Source organism: Lithobates pipiens, unplaced genomic scaffold, assembly GCF_037356315.1.
Source record: "Lithobates pipiens isolate NorthernLeopardFrog02 unplaced genomic scaffold, aLitPip1_a1.2 Scaffold_19, whole genome shotgun sequence".
Lineage (NCBI taxonomy): Eukaryota > Metazoa > Chordata > Amphibia > Anura > Ranidae > Lithobates > Lithobates pipiens.
In genome coordinates, this window is record NW_027507764.1 from 273,721,370 (window position 1) to 273,736,997 (window position 15,628).

The 15,628-nt window shown below is 45.5% G+C and overlaps 1 protein-coding gene across 4 annotated transcripts in view; it reads left to right on the forward strand.

Moving 5' to 3' along the window:
* Window positions 1–15,628, forward strand: part of ICE1 (interactor of little elongation complex ELL subunit 1) — a 464,643-nt gene that overhangs the window by 318,758 nt on the left and 130,257 nt on the right. For all 4 annotated transcript variants that reach the window (XM_077491941.1, XM_077491944.1, XM_077491942.1 and 1 more), the window contains one exon: window positions 4,217–4,385. In XM_077491941.1, coding sequence (XP_077348067.1) covers window positions 4,217–4,385 — 169 coding nt within the window. The remainder of the gene's footprint in view (window positions 1–4,216; window positions 4,386–15,628) is intronic.

The window sequence follows — 15,628 nt, forward strand, 5'->3', positions numbered from 1 at the left end:
ACACTCTGGACGTGGTTAGGGCTCTGAAGGTGTATTTATCTGCCACGGCACTTTCGGAAGCCAGACTTGTAACGATATCACGTCTGGGACAGGAAATGTAACTAGTTTCCATGTTGTTTGGAAAGCAGCCATGACAGCTTGGCTAACCTTACAGAACAATCTGGACTCCCTCCTCCCTGTTTTAGGAATCCAAAGCTTTTAAAATTTTCAACTGGAAAGAAAGGTTATCTCAGCAGAGGAAGCAGGCTAGGTCAATAAATAAGGCTTGTGTTGCCTGGCAAGATATTCAGGCCTGTCGTAAAACTGTCATCAGCTCCATTCAGAGAACAAACAGATACCCGTCGTAAATATCTCAAACCACATAGTGCAGACAGATTAGTATAGTTTTGAAACTTCAACATGTTTTGTTAACTTCCAAAGCTATCATAGCACAGCTATAACATGGACATATTTTGTTTCCTCAGATAATTTCTAACATTTCAAGTCCAGACACCCCTATGTCAGGTTATATGGGAAGCCACTGGGACCCCTTACTCCTAGGTAACTCTGAAATGGGAAACCTGTCATGTGTGTACTTGTTTTTAAGCAAATATCATGCTGATCACTAAAATTGTTATCTGCAGTCTATAAATAGTAGAGAGGCAGAGATATGAATATGTATCACAAAGTGTACCTGGGACAGGGTCATGAGTATAGACACCTCCCAGCAACCAACCCCTAAACAAGATGACCAGACGATTGGTCACTGGACGCTGTCAACACCCCCCTTTGATTTGACAGAAAAGAGGAGAGGCCAAGGCAATGGTCAGTTCTCCTTTTTACCATCCAAGCAGGAACATTTGCCAAGTTTGAGAAGCGATTACCTTTGCTCATCGATCGAACTCTGATCAACCCACGTACATTAATTGCAAGTATTCTTCCTTCCCAATTCTACCTTATTTCTTTGTGGCTGTATATTGTCTTTAATTTTTTGAAACATCCTTTTTCCGTAAATGTTTTATTCGCACCAACCTTGACCTTTTCATAATAAACCCTTATGTTGAAAAGTGTTAACCTTGTCTTTAAAGCTCTTAATGCAAACTATAAACGGACCTGTCTCTTAAAAGGGCGCTACTGTGGTAGAGTAAGGCACTGAGCAGACCTGTCTGTGGTGGCAGAGTGTGTTGCAGGCGCTTATTCTAAAATTATAATTGGTATTGCTAAAATTACGAGTCCCCCCGGCTCTGTCTTTTAAAATGGGAGTGGTAGCAGTTAAAGGGTTAATTGTGTAATTAGCCCAGTGACAATCGCTCTCAGGCTGCTCGCACCTAGATTGTGGTCCCGCAAGCTGGAAAATCTTTGTGCTGGGTGCAGCCGAGTGTGGCATTGTTACGCAAGTGGCCGCGTGGTGTGAGGTTGGCCGGTCCTTCGTTGCCGGTTAGCGAGGAGGGCAGGGATCTGACACCCGCATTCGACACAAGACTCACTGTTTGTTTCTGTGGTTGGTCCAAAGAAAGGCATGGCGGTCTCGTCGGCCACCATTTCCAGGTGGATCAGACAGATTGTAGTACAAGCCTACGCCTTGAAGGGGCAGGTGCCCCCCTTTCCCGTCACTGCCCACTCCAAAGGGCAATCGAAACGTCTTGGGCCTTCCGACACCAAGCATCGGTCGCTCAGGTGTGTAAGGCGGCGACCTGGTTGTCTGTCCATTCCTTTACAAAGTTCTACAAGGGTAGATGTCAGTGCATCGGCTGATGCCTGTTTTGGCCGCAAAGTTTTGCAGGCGGCCGTGTAGTTGCAATGGAATATGCAATCGATATTTTTTCCAGGTTTTTCGATAAAAACTCAATACTGGTATGCTAATGCACTGTTGCATTACTTTCGCAGTTCGCTGCGGTCTTGGGGATCACTCCTGTTGAGGATACCCTGTTGTGCGTGGTGTTTTTTTCATGCACTGCTGTTCTTTTTGTGTGGTTATAGTTTCTACTTGCCATGGTGGATGAAATTTTATGCTGTTTTTTTCCCACCCCTCATTTGGCACTGATTGGGGATGTCCCATTTTGTTACAGAGAGGAGCTGTGTTGGTCAGTGAATATAAGAGAAAATAGTATTTTTTGTACTCACCGTAAAATACTTTTCTCCGTAATTCAGACCGACACAGCACCCACCCCTCCTTTTCTCTTTTAAATTATACTGCTTGTTGACGTAGGGACCGCCCCCCTGGGCAGAACTGAGAGTTCTGCGTGTTGTATTACAACTTTGCCTAGTATCTCCTAGTGATAGGGCTATCAACCCTTTTTGTTAGAGAGGAGCTGTGTCGGTCAGTGAATTACAAAGAAAAGGATTTTACGATGAGTACAAAAAATCCTATTTTTACATTTTATTATTTTTCTGGAAAGATGAACTTGCCCTTTTAGCAAAATAATATGTACATGTATACATTAAAGCACAGGTCAGACATGGTCACCCTGCATGTTTTTGACAGTTACTGTAAAAGACTGGGGTTATATTTGAGTTGTGTTCTCTACAGTGTAAATGTTTAATATAAAAAATTGAAACTCAACCACTCAGAGCTTAGTCTCAGGCAGTTGACCAGGTGTCATGTCACACTACAGGTCAATCGCCTTCATGTAATCTACGAATAAACCTATTATGTTGTTGTATCCCCCCTATAGGTATACCCAATATAAGTGAACAAGATATATAATGGCCTCTGCAAGGGGTTCAATCAGTAAAGAAAATATCATAGGGGACAGTAGGCAGCCCTGATTGGTTTTATTAGAGATGCATAATTTCAGATATAGTAAAGCAGACGTGTAAACCTGTGCCGAAGAGGAATTGTATAGAGACCCAATAGCTGAGTACACAAAATCTCAAATTCCAAATTTTTGCAAAGTCAAGCTAAGTACTTCCAATGAATTTTGTCTAATTCCTTCTCTGCATCCAAGGCAAAATGCAGCAAACACATTCTTCAAGACTGCACGAACTTAATCAGTTTCAGCATCTGGCGATCTGGTGCCTGTCTCCCCTTCACAAAACCAACTTGGTCTAAACCGAAATTGTAGTAACTTTCAATAGCCAATTTGCTAAAATGTTGCATATATTTCAAAAGCAAGATAGGTCTAAAATTGTGTGGATGCATATGCGCTTTCCTTGGTTTTGGCAAGGTCAACATATCTGCTTGGGGCATTTCTTCAGGAAAACTACTGAAGGATGCTGTTAAATTAACCACTGAGGAATGCTGGGGTACCAGGACATCTATAAATTTAACACCATGGGATTTATTTAAGTGTGGATATTTGATTTGTTCTTTTTCAGAAGTGGGTCTATTAAGATTAGAGAGGGTATCGAAGTCCACTACTGGTAAAGTAATTTTGTCTAAGACGTTAACGATAAGATCAGTAGTAGGTTATGGGTTCTCAGAATCTTTAAATCATATAAAGACTCATAATATTCACAAGAGGTATATGCAACATCTTGTGGATTAAAAACAGGCTTGTTAGTAGTATGGTGGGAAAAGCTGGCCAATTAGTTTTAATTTGGCGTTGATGCAATTCAAGGGCTAAGAATTTATCTGCTCAATTATCTTGTGAATAACAATTACATTTTAAACATTTGAGACATTTTTATGTTCCATCAAGATTGCTTTTCTGAGGTCCTCTCTGCATGTTCTGGGTTGCTAAGCTATGGAATTAAAGGGAGTACATTTATGTGAGGATTTCCACTTTGCTAAAGTGGCCAGTATGAATGGGGTACTTTGCATCCTCAGTTTTTTGGGGTTTTTTTTTTTCGTTTTTGTTTTTCCATGTTGCCATCTGAAATAATATAACTCGACTAAAGTCCTTATGAGCACATCAAATGGAAAATACCTTAACCAAACCATCAACATTAGTTTGAAAATATCCTTCAAATTGCTCAGTTGAGAGTCTGAGCCAGCTGATGGCCCAGGCATCTGGATGAATCCCGACTGTATTCAGTGCCTAGACCAGCTCTGTGACGTCAAAATTAAAGCCCACTGCTGAAAATGGGTCACAAGAGTGCAGAACGAACTGCACCCCTATGATCCATAGGAAAGTGCTGCTAAATTTCTCCTTCTCCTTTAAAGTCTCCTTAGGAGACATTTGTTGTGAGACCCAAAAAGAGACTGGTTAGCTGAGTTTAGGTAGCTTGGATATTTTAATTTGCTACATTGTAAATTTTCTGTTTTTTATTTTTTTTCTTCCCTCTGTGCCTGTAGAGTTTAGCAGATCGTTTTCTTCAAGTTGTTTTAAAAAAAATCAGGACTGGGAAGAGATCAATAGCCCCAACATATCTTGAGGCCCTTTGCAGGGTTTATGTGGGATTGTGTCGTCAGCTCGGGGATATCGAAAGGGCGCGGATTCTCTGTTATAGCATACTTAAAGAAGGTACAGTTGTATGTGTATTTATTTTTTTTTTTTATTATTATTATTATTTAAAGAGTAACTCCACTTTTGTTGAGAAAAACAAAAAAAAAAATTCTATCTGGGTGATCAATGTACATTGCATGGATTTTAACATATTTTGTTGCCAATTTTTACCTGCTTCTCCTCTGAAGGAATAACTGACTGCTGTGTACAGATTGAATCTTAAAGTGGAAGTAAACTTCCATCTCTGACTTGTACCTATAGGTAAGCCTATAATAAGGCTTGCCTATAGGTACTGTAAATATCTCCTAAATGTGCAGTTTAGCCGATGGTTACTATATATGCAACCAATGACATCATGGGCGCATGCGCTCTGAAGGAGTAGCCACTTGTAAACGGCAGTTTCCCTGTGCATGCATGTGAGTGGCGCCATTGAGGCTCCGGCCAGTCACACAGCCAGAGTCCACGGACAAGGAAGGAAGACAGGTGAATATGGAAGCGGCCTCCAGCGCTGACCTCGCATCGCTGGAATGCTTTGTTTTCAGGTGAGTTTCATATAATGTGCTAGTATGCTATGCCTTTACCTTGTAGGTAAGAAAAAAAAACTCTTGACCAATGGTTTACAACCGCTTTAATGGTAGTGACTATGATTCAATATTCAGCTGATGTGCATGCAGTGTTCTAATGAGGAAAGTTGCAAGGTCTGCATCACTTTCTTTATCGTACATCATAGGACACAGAGCCTCAAGTATTTACTTAGTGGGTTATGGGCCTACCTTCAGGTGTTGACACTGGTATAACCAATACAGGAAGGTTGACTCCCCTATATAACCCCTCCTCCTTCCAGGAGCACTCCATTTTTTCGTCAGTGTCTAAGGTGTTGGTCACGAGTGAAAATGTGCTCTGAGGAGCTCCAGGGAGGGATCCATGCTGGATTTTAAAAGCTCCACAACCAGATCCATCCTCGCCACTGAGGCCATAAGATGGTACCTGGACCTCGATTCAAGAACAAGTTTTTGCCTGTAAGCTTCTCTCTGAGATCTGGACTCTTTTTGGTCTTGCTACATTACCTAAAGTTGTTCTGAGGGGTGCTGTACAAGGCCCAAAGGAGCGGAACCCCCTATTAAAAGGCCCCCAGTCTTTGAAGGTTTAAACTACGCTGCCTGTTGTGATGGGTGAAAGTTGGATCTGTCTGTTAAATCAGAAGTATCCTGCAGCGAGGACAAGGTAAGGGAAGAAGCTATGCGTTTTCCTTCAATATACCTTATATGCCTTAAAAATGTCTCCTCATTTAGGGAGTACCGTATTTGCCGGCGTATAAGGCGACCCCCTAATTGTCCAGCTAAAACGTTGGTTTTGACATATGCTCGTCCTATAAGACGACCCCCTTTCGACTAGTGCTGTGGTGGTAAATACCTCATGTGCCTGGCAAAATACACTGATGGATGGTCGGGTGCCAGATGGAGGGTCGGGTGCCAGATGGAGGGTCGGGTGCTTAAAACCAAATCTCCGGTGTTGAATGGCGAGGTGGCCGTGGAGGGAAGAGGAGCCGAGGGGTAGCCGCATTCATACTGTATACAGTATTACAGTGTACCGCGCCGAGCCAATCACGGCAAGCGATGTATTCTATTAATGAATACAAAGCCTGCACGGATTGGCTTTGAGATTCAGAGAGGCGCGGGCTGATGATATTACAGCCTCTGCCAATCCGAGCAGGCTTTTGTATTCATTAATAGAATACATCGCTCGTCGTGATTGGCACAGGTTGGAACATCATCAACCCATGCCTCTCTGAATCTCAAAGCCAATCCGTGCAGGCTTTGTATTCATTAAAAGAATACATTGCTCGCCATGATTGGCTTGGCGCAGACATTAATGCTGACATCCATATACCGGCGTATAAGACGACCCCCGATATTTGGGGGATTTTTTTAAGTATAAAAAGTCGTCTTATACGCCGGAAAATACGGTAACTTACACGACCTATACGATGTCTTGGTGCAGCTCTGTCTCAGAACATGTGTGGTCCCAGTGGCAGAGGGGGTTCTTAAAGAAATCTTGTGGGATTTGGTAAAAATACAGCAGTTACTAATACAGAGATGTGTATAAACTTCTATATGGGCGGTGTTTGAATGGTTGACGCAGCTGCTTTAGCTGCATGGTTTAATTACAACCCAGCACTTCCGCCTAGTAAAATTGGGAAACTCCTTGTGCCTCTGTGGTTTTAAAGACTATAAATCTGCTGACAGAACCCTCCTCCCCCCTCTTCCCCCTCCCCTCTTGTAGAGGTGTATAGTACGTCCACAAGTTACAGATACTCACCTTACTTTGTGTTGGCTATTCGGGTCCCTAGCAGGGACTGTTTCAGATGGCATGATCAGCCGACCCGAATGCCGTTTGCGAGCGTGAGCTAGGCACATTCAAAGAGAAGGGCGGGTATGCCTGAGGAAGCAGAGGGGGGTGTCCGCAAGGTCACGTGACGCTGTGTATGGATATAACGTCCACATACAGACAGCACTCGCCGCATAGCTGAGGGGGAAGCACTGAGGATGCCAATCAGGTTCCACCTGAGGCTTTATATCACAAACACTCATTTCAGAAAGACTTTTTTTTTTTTTTTTTTTTTTTTTTTTTTTTTTTATTTATATCAGGAAATGGGTCCACACAGACCAACAGATTACAAACTTTCCACATAGTTTACAGATAGCGAAACAATATCTGAAGAACAACATCAAAAATCCGTGGGCATTATCGCCAAGAAGATAAACAGCAGTATGTGGATTCGAGATTCCACTTCGTCCTGTGGTCCCACTTCCCAGTTTCTTTTAAACTGACTGGGTATCTCTATCGATACCACTGCCAGTGTATGGGGGGGGGGGATAGGTGAAACATTAGGGGAGGGAGGGACAGAGGGGCGAAGGGAGGACAAGGGGGTAAAACGAGTATGGGGTACAAAGGGGGGAGGGAGTGTAAGAAGGGGGGGAGCAAAATGTGCTACCCAATCATGGAGTGCGCATATGACCATACTGAATTACGGATGTGGGGCCCATCTCCATGGTCCCCAGGCTCAGCGGATCTTGGGTGCTACATACAGTATCACCCGTCTGCGTCCACCCGTCTCAGGGCCTGGCCCTCAGCCGAGTATATGAACGCAGTCCAACCTTGCCAGGTTTTAGTGAAAGTTTCTTCCCTATTTTGTGCTGTGAGGATAATATTGCCTGTGCCATGCGCAACACAGGAAAGGCAGGGGGTGATTAGAGAGCTGAATGCATGGCTAAAGACCTGGTGTAGGGAGGAGGGATTTGGGTTTCTAGAGCACTGGGCTGACTTTTCATTGGGGTACAACCTATATGCTAATGATAAAACATACACGTCAGGGGCACCTACGAATAAAAACTTTGATTGCAATGAGCAATAATTCTAGCAAAAGACCTCCTCCGTAACACTAAACTGATGACCTATAGCAGGGCTCAAAATTTCAAGACCTGAGCTACTAGCCAGGCCTTAAATGTTACTCGCTATTCTTTCCACTCCTCCACACATAAATCGGGCTCTCGGATTGATTTGGTCTTCGGCAACTCTGGGGCCCTGACGTTGGTGAGGGGGGCCCTGTACTTGCCTGCAGGTCTCTCTGGACACGCACCTTTGGAGGTCACCTTGCAGTTGTCGGACACCAGGGGTACAGGTTGTTGCCGTCTGGCGTCCAAATGGGTGCAGGACTTGCGGGTGGGGGAGGAGGTCGCTCCTAAGCTGAAACAATATTGGGATCTGAATGAGGGCTCTGCCTCGGTACAGATGGTCTGGGATGCTTTTAAGGCCAATACCAGGGGGGAATATATTTCGGCTATCAAGGCGGTCCGCTCTGAGCTGTCATCTCGGATGCGGCAGCTTGAGGGGAGCGAGGCCGAGGCGGCTGAGGCTTTTTCCGCCTCGCCGACCCCGGAGCGCTTTACTCGGCTGGCTGATTCAAGACGGGCCTTATCCCCTCATCTTGCAGAGGCCACACACTTAGATCTGAAGTCTATGGCAGGAAAAATCTTTGAATCCGGGGACAAAAATGGTAAGCTTCTGGCAAATTTAGTAGCTGACTCTAAAATGCAGACAGTTGTCTCGGAGATCTGTGGGTCGGATGGTCAGTTGGTGTCCGCACCTGACATGATACTTTCTGAGTTCAGGGCCTTCTATGAACAACTGTATGCTGAGGTCCCAGGGGGGTCGGTGGAAGCGCAGAGGGAATTTCTTTCCTCCTTAAATTTGCCCACTCTATCACAGGAGGACCGGGAATTTCTAGATAAGGACTTTACCTTGGAGGAAGTGGAGGAGGCAATTCGCTCACTCCCTGGTGGGAAGACTCCTGGACCTGATGGTCTACCTGGCGATTGGTACAGGATGTATGCCCCACTGATTGCTCCCAAGTTGTTAAAAGTGTTCTCCGATAGCAAACTTCAGATGGGGCTTCCCCCATCCATGTATCAAGCACATATAGTGCTTATCCCTAAGCCTGGCAAGGATATCTCCCTGTGTGCTTCCTATAGACCGATCTCCCTGCTAAACTATGACCTGAAAGTCTTGACGAAAATTCTGGCCACCAGGTTACGGATGGTCCTGTCATCCCTGATTGATATGGACCAAACTGGATTTATGCCAGGGAAGTCCACAGATATAAATCTACGACGGGTGTTTACACATTTGCAGTTGCCGGCCACTGAGTCTTCTACGAGGGTCATAGTTACACTAGATATTGAACAAGCTTTTGACTCTGTGGCCTGGCAGTTTATGTCCTTAGTTTTGGAGGCCATGGGTTTTGGAGTGGGATTTTGTAATTGGATACATATTTTATATAAGGAGCCCTTGGCGCAGATTAAGATAGGTGGCGCCTTGTCAGAGCCTTTCGCTGTTAGGAGAGGAACGCGGCAGGGTTGTCCATTGTCATCGGCTCTGTTTGCCCTGGCAATGGAGCCACTCGCGTCGGCCCTCAGGAAGGCGGAGGGAGTTAGAGGGATACAGGTGGGTTCCATACAGGAGAAGGTAGCCTTATATGCAGATGACCTCATACTCTTTTTAAGTGACCCGGCCTAGTCTCTCAGGGAGACGCTACTTATTCTTTCTCACTTCACTGACTGTTCGGGGCTTAAGGTAAACTGGGATAAATCTCAAATTATGTCAATAGATAGGGAAGCCAGGGCAGCTGCGGATCCCAACCTGCCACTCATGTGGACAGATACATTGAAATATTTGGGGATTTACATTTCCCCCTCTACCTCTGATTTTTGTGCCCTCAATCTGGATCCACTGGTGCGGAGGATGAGGACTAGACTGAAGGCATGGTCGCATCTCCCTCTCACTTTGATTGGGAGAATTAATTTATTTAAGATGAAGCTTTTGCCTGCTTTTCTCTATGTTCTCAGACATGCTCCAATCTGGATTCCTAAAAAAATATTTCGCACGATAAATTCTCTTTTGGTGTCCTTTCTCTGGGGCGCTGGTCAGCCACGGTTTAAGCTCACGGTATTGCAGAGGCCTTGGGGGGAGGGTGGTTTAGCTTGCCCGGATTTGCACTCCTACTATGTGGCGGCTCTTCTGTCCCATGCTCATAATTGGCTGGTTTCAGACGAGTCCAATGCGGCGGTGGTCCTGGAAGCGGCGTGGTTGGGGTCGTATGAGGCACTAAGACACTTGGTGTATCGCGGTCTACGAGCCCCTTTTCCTCTTACTGCTGCAATGAGGGCGGTTATAAGGGCATGGAATGCTGCCAATCTGATGCGCCCCGTACCCTCGGGACACATCTCCCCGCATAGTCCTCTTTGGTTCAACCCGAATTTACCGGAATTTGGCTCTATTCCCGACCCTAGTGTATGGGCAAGCAGGGGTATCAAATATATTGATCAACTCTGTGTTGAGGGCAAAATACAGACCTTTGATAGGCTGAAACAACAGTATACACTGCCCAACTCACACTTATTCAGATACTTACAACTTAATCATGCCTTTCGAACGCAGTTTGGAAATGCCCCCGTCGCATTTTACACCTCAAGGTTGGAATCTCTGCTCAGAGATGTTGATCTGTCCAAACCGTTGTCTGCCATCTACAAGGTGTTACTCCCAGGTGTTCATACCGGTTTGGAACTCCAAAGGGCAAGGTGGGAAGCTGATTTTCCCTCCTTGGATACGGAGGACTGGGAAGATGTATGGGAGTATCCTTTCCTACAGTTAGTGTCAGCCAGAGATAGATTGGTTTTTGGTAAAAAATCGTTTATTGGTTTACGCAAAAGTTATAGCGTTAGTTTTATGCCATATTTATTATTTTATTTTTTTACTAGTAATGGTTACGATCTGCGTTTTTTATCGTGACTGCGACATTATGTCCAACACGTCGGATATTTATGACACATTTTTGGGACCATTGTCATTTATACAGCAATCAGTGCTATACAAATACACGGATTCCTGTGTAAATGACACTGGCAGTGAAGGGGTTAACCACTAGGGGGCAGGGTAAGGGTTAAGTGTGTCCTAGGACGTGTTTCTAACTGTGGGGGGCCGTGGCTACGTCTGACACGTCATTGATCTCTTCTCCCTATCACAGGGAGCAGAGATCAGTGACACTGTCACTAGCATCTCCCCGTTCTCCCTCCCCATGAGACGATAGAGTCCACGGGACCCGCGACCCGGCTTACGGAGGTCCCAGCCGGCGTGCGCTCGATGGCACGGTGGCAAATTTAAAGAGACGCACCTGACATACATCGGCGTGCGCCGGTCGGGAACCGGTTAAAGAAAATTACAACTCTGTTTTAAAGGCAGAAGGTTTTCATTCTTAAAGCGGGAGTCCACCGGGACTCCGCGTTTTTTTTTTTTTTTAAAGCCAGCAGCTACAAATACTGCAGCTGCTGACTTTTAAAATAGTGACACTTACCTGTCCAGCGCGCCCGCGATGTCGGCACCTGAAGCCGATCTGTAGATCGTCACTCGGGTGCTGCCGCCGCCATCTTGGGCATGGGAATCAGGAAATGGAGCCTTTCGGCTTCATTTCCCGGTTCCCTACTGCGCATGCGCGAGTTGCGCTGCGCAATAAGGACGGTCCCCGCTGCCTCTGGGATCTGTGTGTTTCCCAGCAGGCAGCGGGGCACTTGCGGAAGGGGGCGGGCACTTGCGGAAAGGGGCGTAATCTACGCCCCTTTCCGCAGAGAGCTATCCCGGAAGTGGGTGCAGTTACCTGGATTATCCAGGTAACTGCACCCCCCTCCCCCCTGAAAGGTGCCAATTGTGGCGCCGGAGGGGGGGAGGATTCCGATGAGCGGAAGGTCCATTTTAGGGTGGACCTCCGCTTTAATGCATTCTATGCATTAAGATAAAAAGCCTTCTGTGTGCAGCAGCCCCTCTCAGCCTCCCTAATACTTACCGGAGATCCCTCTTGATCCAGCAATGTTGCACAAGACACTCGGATGGCCGGCTGCCATAAACAGGTATCCCCTTCTTCAGCTGGCAGTCCGCTACAAGATAAAAGTGGCCCCTGTGGCAGATTCGCCACAAGATCACTTTTATCGGTGGCGGAGGTGATCGCATCCTGCTGCTGGCTCAGTATGGCCACGAGTGAGGGGAAGATGGCCCCCACCCATCTCCATACAATTGCTGGGCGGAAGCGACGTCAAAATGTCACTTCCGCCCATAGCTCTTAAAGAGACAATTTTTTTTATACAATTTTTTTTTCTCGCTTTTGACAAGGACATGATCAAGGATCTGGTGTGTTTTCTCGGGGTGGGGGGTTAGTGTGGTTTATGTTAATGAAAAGATTTATAGATATATTGTGCAATGTGTATTTCTATGTATTATGTTGAAATTTGTCTTTAATAAAGAAAAAGTGATTATACTACAATATATGATATTTTCCATGAAAGTGGATTCCCCTTTTAAATACTGTCTACAGTGTTAATCGGTTGTGTTTTTTTCACTTACTGACGCAATAAAGTGTATTTGATTATTTAACCACATGACCAGCGTGCGATGATGTACGTCAGCACAATGCAATGGTTGGGCAAATGGGCGTACAGGTACGTCCCCTTTAAATCACAGCATTGTGGGTGTGCGCGCCTGCCGTATACTTCTTGACCGTGCCCGCGGGTCCTGTCGACTCGATGTCTGCCGGGGGCCTGCAATCGTGTCACGGAGTGGCAGAATGGGGAGATGTAAACAAGGTATTTCCCTGCTCTGCCTAGCAACATGACAGAGAGCTACTACTCCCTGTCATCATCTGGAGCAGTGATATTGGTCATGTTGTAGTGAGCCCATCACTCCCTAGAACACACTTATTCTCTTAATCACCCCCTAGTGTTTAACCCCTTCCCTGCGAGTGTCATTTTCACTGTAATCAGTGCATTTTATGGCGCTGATCGCTGTATAAATGACAATGGTCACAAAATAGTGTCAATAGTGTCCAATGTGTCTGCCATAATGTCGCAGTCACTATAAAAATCTCAGATCGCCGCCATTACTAATAAAAAAATTATAATAAAAATGCCATAAATCTATCCCCTATTTTGTAGATGCTATAACTTTTGCACAAACCAATCATTATACTCCTTTTTTTTTTTTCTTTTTTTTTTTTACCAAAAATATGTAGAAGAATACATATTGGCCTAAACTGAGAAAGACATTTTGTTTTTTTTTATATATATTTTGTTGGGGATATTTATTATATAAAAAATATTGCTTTTTTTGGAAAGCTCTATTTGTGGGGAAAAAAAAAATTCAGTTTTGTTTGGGTGCAACGTCGCACGACCGCGCAATTGTCAGTTAAATCGACAAAGTGCCATTTCACAAAAAGTACTCTGGTCAGGAAGGGGGTAAATCCTTCCGGGGCTGAAGTGGTTAAAGATTTGTGCTAATTGTAAAATCAGAGTAAGGACCTGTGTAGACTAGCTTTTGTTTGCTTCAAATGGGTTTTGCTTCCCATGCATGCATGTGGAAATTCTTGGTGGATGTCAAGAAGGGCCTAATCTCTCAAGTGTATTCAGTGCTATTGTCTTACAGGGTCTATACAAGATCATGCCTCTTTGAAATGTAGAGCTCAATGTGTGACAGACATTGGAGATATAGGGTAATCAATGGAATATAACCCGGGAATCAGTGAGATATAATCCTAGAATCGATTTGGTGGGGCAACTGTTGGCGAGTAACCATTAAGGCCTGGCTAATAGCTCAGGACTTGAAATTTTTAGCCCTGCTATAGGTCATCAGTTTAGGGGGGAAGAGAAAGGAAAGCAGGCGGCCGGATTATAAGTGAGAGAGGGGAATATCGCTGTAACAGTTTTCATCTGCATCACTGTGTGTTCCTGGCTCTCACTGTCCAATACAGCCTAGCCTCCTGGCCCGGGTACTTTGATAGACAGATCACCCGTCCAATGCTGGAATGTGTGACGTATCTCAAAGTACATGGGCCAGGAGGTGGGACTGTATGTGACAGTGAGCAGTGGGAACATGCGGCAATTCAAATGAAAGCTGTTACAGCGAAGTTCCCTGCTTTCTGATGATCCAGCCTGCAATTCTCTTTCTCTCTTCCCCTGGACAGATGAGGCTGCATTGTTGGGTAGTGGTGAGGGTGCATTGATGGACACAGGTAGGCTATATTGTTTGACACAGGGTGAGGCTGCATTGTTGGGCACAGGGTGAGGCTGCATTGTTGGGCACAGGGTGAGGCTGCATTGTTGGGCACAGGGTGAGGCTGCATTGTTGGGCACAGGGTGAGGCTGCATTGTTGGGCACAGGCGCTGGCTGCATTGTTGGGCACAGGCGCTGGCTGCATTGATGAGCCCAGATGAGGCTGCACTCATGGGCACTGTTAAAGTTGGGGTTGGATGGGACAACTGGTGGCGAGTAACATTTTTTTTTTTTTTTTTAATTATTTTTATTAATTTGCAAGTAAACAATAAAACAACCTACAGCCTATTGGGCATACCCAGGCTGATTATTACAAAAACCCCCCTGAGTCAACCAATCAGGGAACAACCAAATAACCCTCCCCCTCCCCCCACCCGATACACCGGCGTGTGCATCCAAACAGAAAAAAGAAAACCCCCCCTCCCCCTGTACGCTCCAGCACCACTGCACATTACTCAGGACAGTTACTTAATTCGCCCATGCTCCACCGCAGTCCACACTCAGACCCAGGATAAAATATGCAAGCATCACCCTTCACCTACCAATCCCCTATTGCCCACGTAAATAATGACCCAGGGTTACATGAATATCACACAACTTAGAACTCTTCCACTAATCACTAATGAAACTCCATCAGTCCGGATTCAAGTCAGCGTTGGTGTCACGCGACTCCGTCCAAATGCCCCATACTTTATGAAATTTAGTGCCACAGCCTCGCGAAAGGTAGGTGGCCCTGTAAAGAGGGAGAGCCGTATTCACTAAGTGCTTCCAAAAATTAATAGAGGGGCCTACCGGGGCCTTCCATTTGAGAACAATCGACTTACGGGCATAGTACAGCAATAAGCCCAGGAGTGTTCTGAGCGCTCGGCGTGGAGCCAGCGGCTCGACCAGTCCTAAGAGGCATATCTCGACCGATAAAGGTATGTTAACGGTGGTAACCGCCAGAATAAAATTAGTCACCTCCACCCAAAACCTAGCTATCTGAGGACAGCTCCAGAACATGTGTATGAAATCCGCCGAAAGTGAGTTGCATCTCCAACAAAAATCAGGGACAGATGGATAGATTCTGTGAAGACGTTGCGGAGTGTAATATACCCTATGTACTATTTTGAATTGCACCAATCTATCTCTGGCTGACACTAACTGTAGGAAAGGATACTCCCATACATCTTCCCAGTCCTCCGTATCCAAGGAGGGAAAATCAGCTTCCCACCTTGCCCTTTGGAGTTCCAAACCGGTATGAACACCTGGGAGTAACACCTTGTAGATGGCAGACAACGGTTTGGACAGATCAACATCTCTGAGCAGAGATTCCAACCTTGAGGTGTAAAATGCGACGGGGGCATTTCCAAACTGCGTTCGAAAGGCATGATTAAGTTGTAAGTATCTGAATAAGTGTGAGTTGGGCAGTGTATACTGTTGTTTCAGCCTATCAAAGGTCTGTATTTTGCCCTCAACACAGAGTTGATCAATATATTTGATACCCCTGCTTGCCCATACACTAGGGTCGGGAATAGAGCCAAATTCCGGTAAATTCGGGTTGAACCAAAGAGGACTATGCGGGGAGATGTGTCCCGAGGGTACGGGGCGCATCAGATTGGCAGCATTCC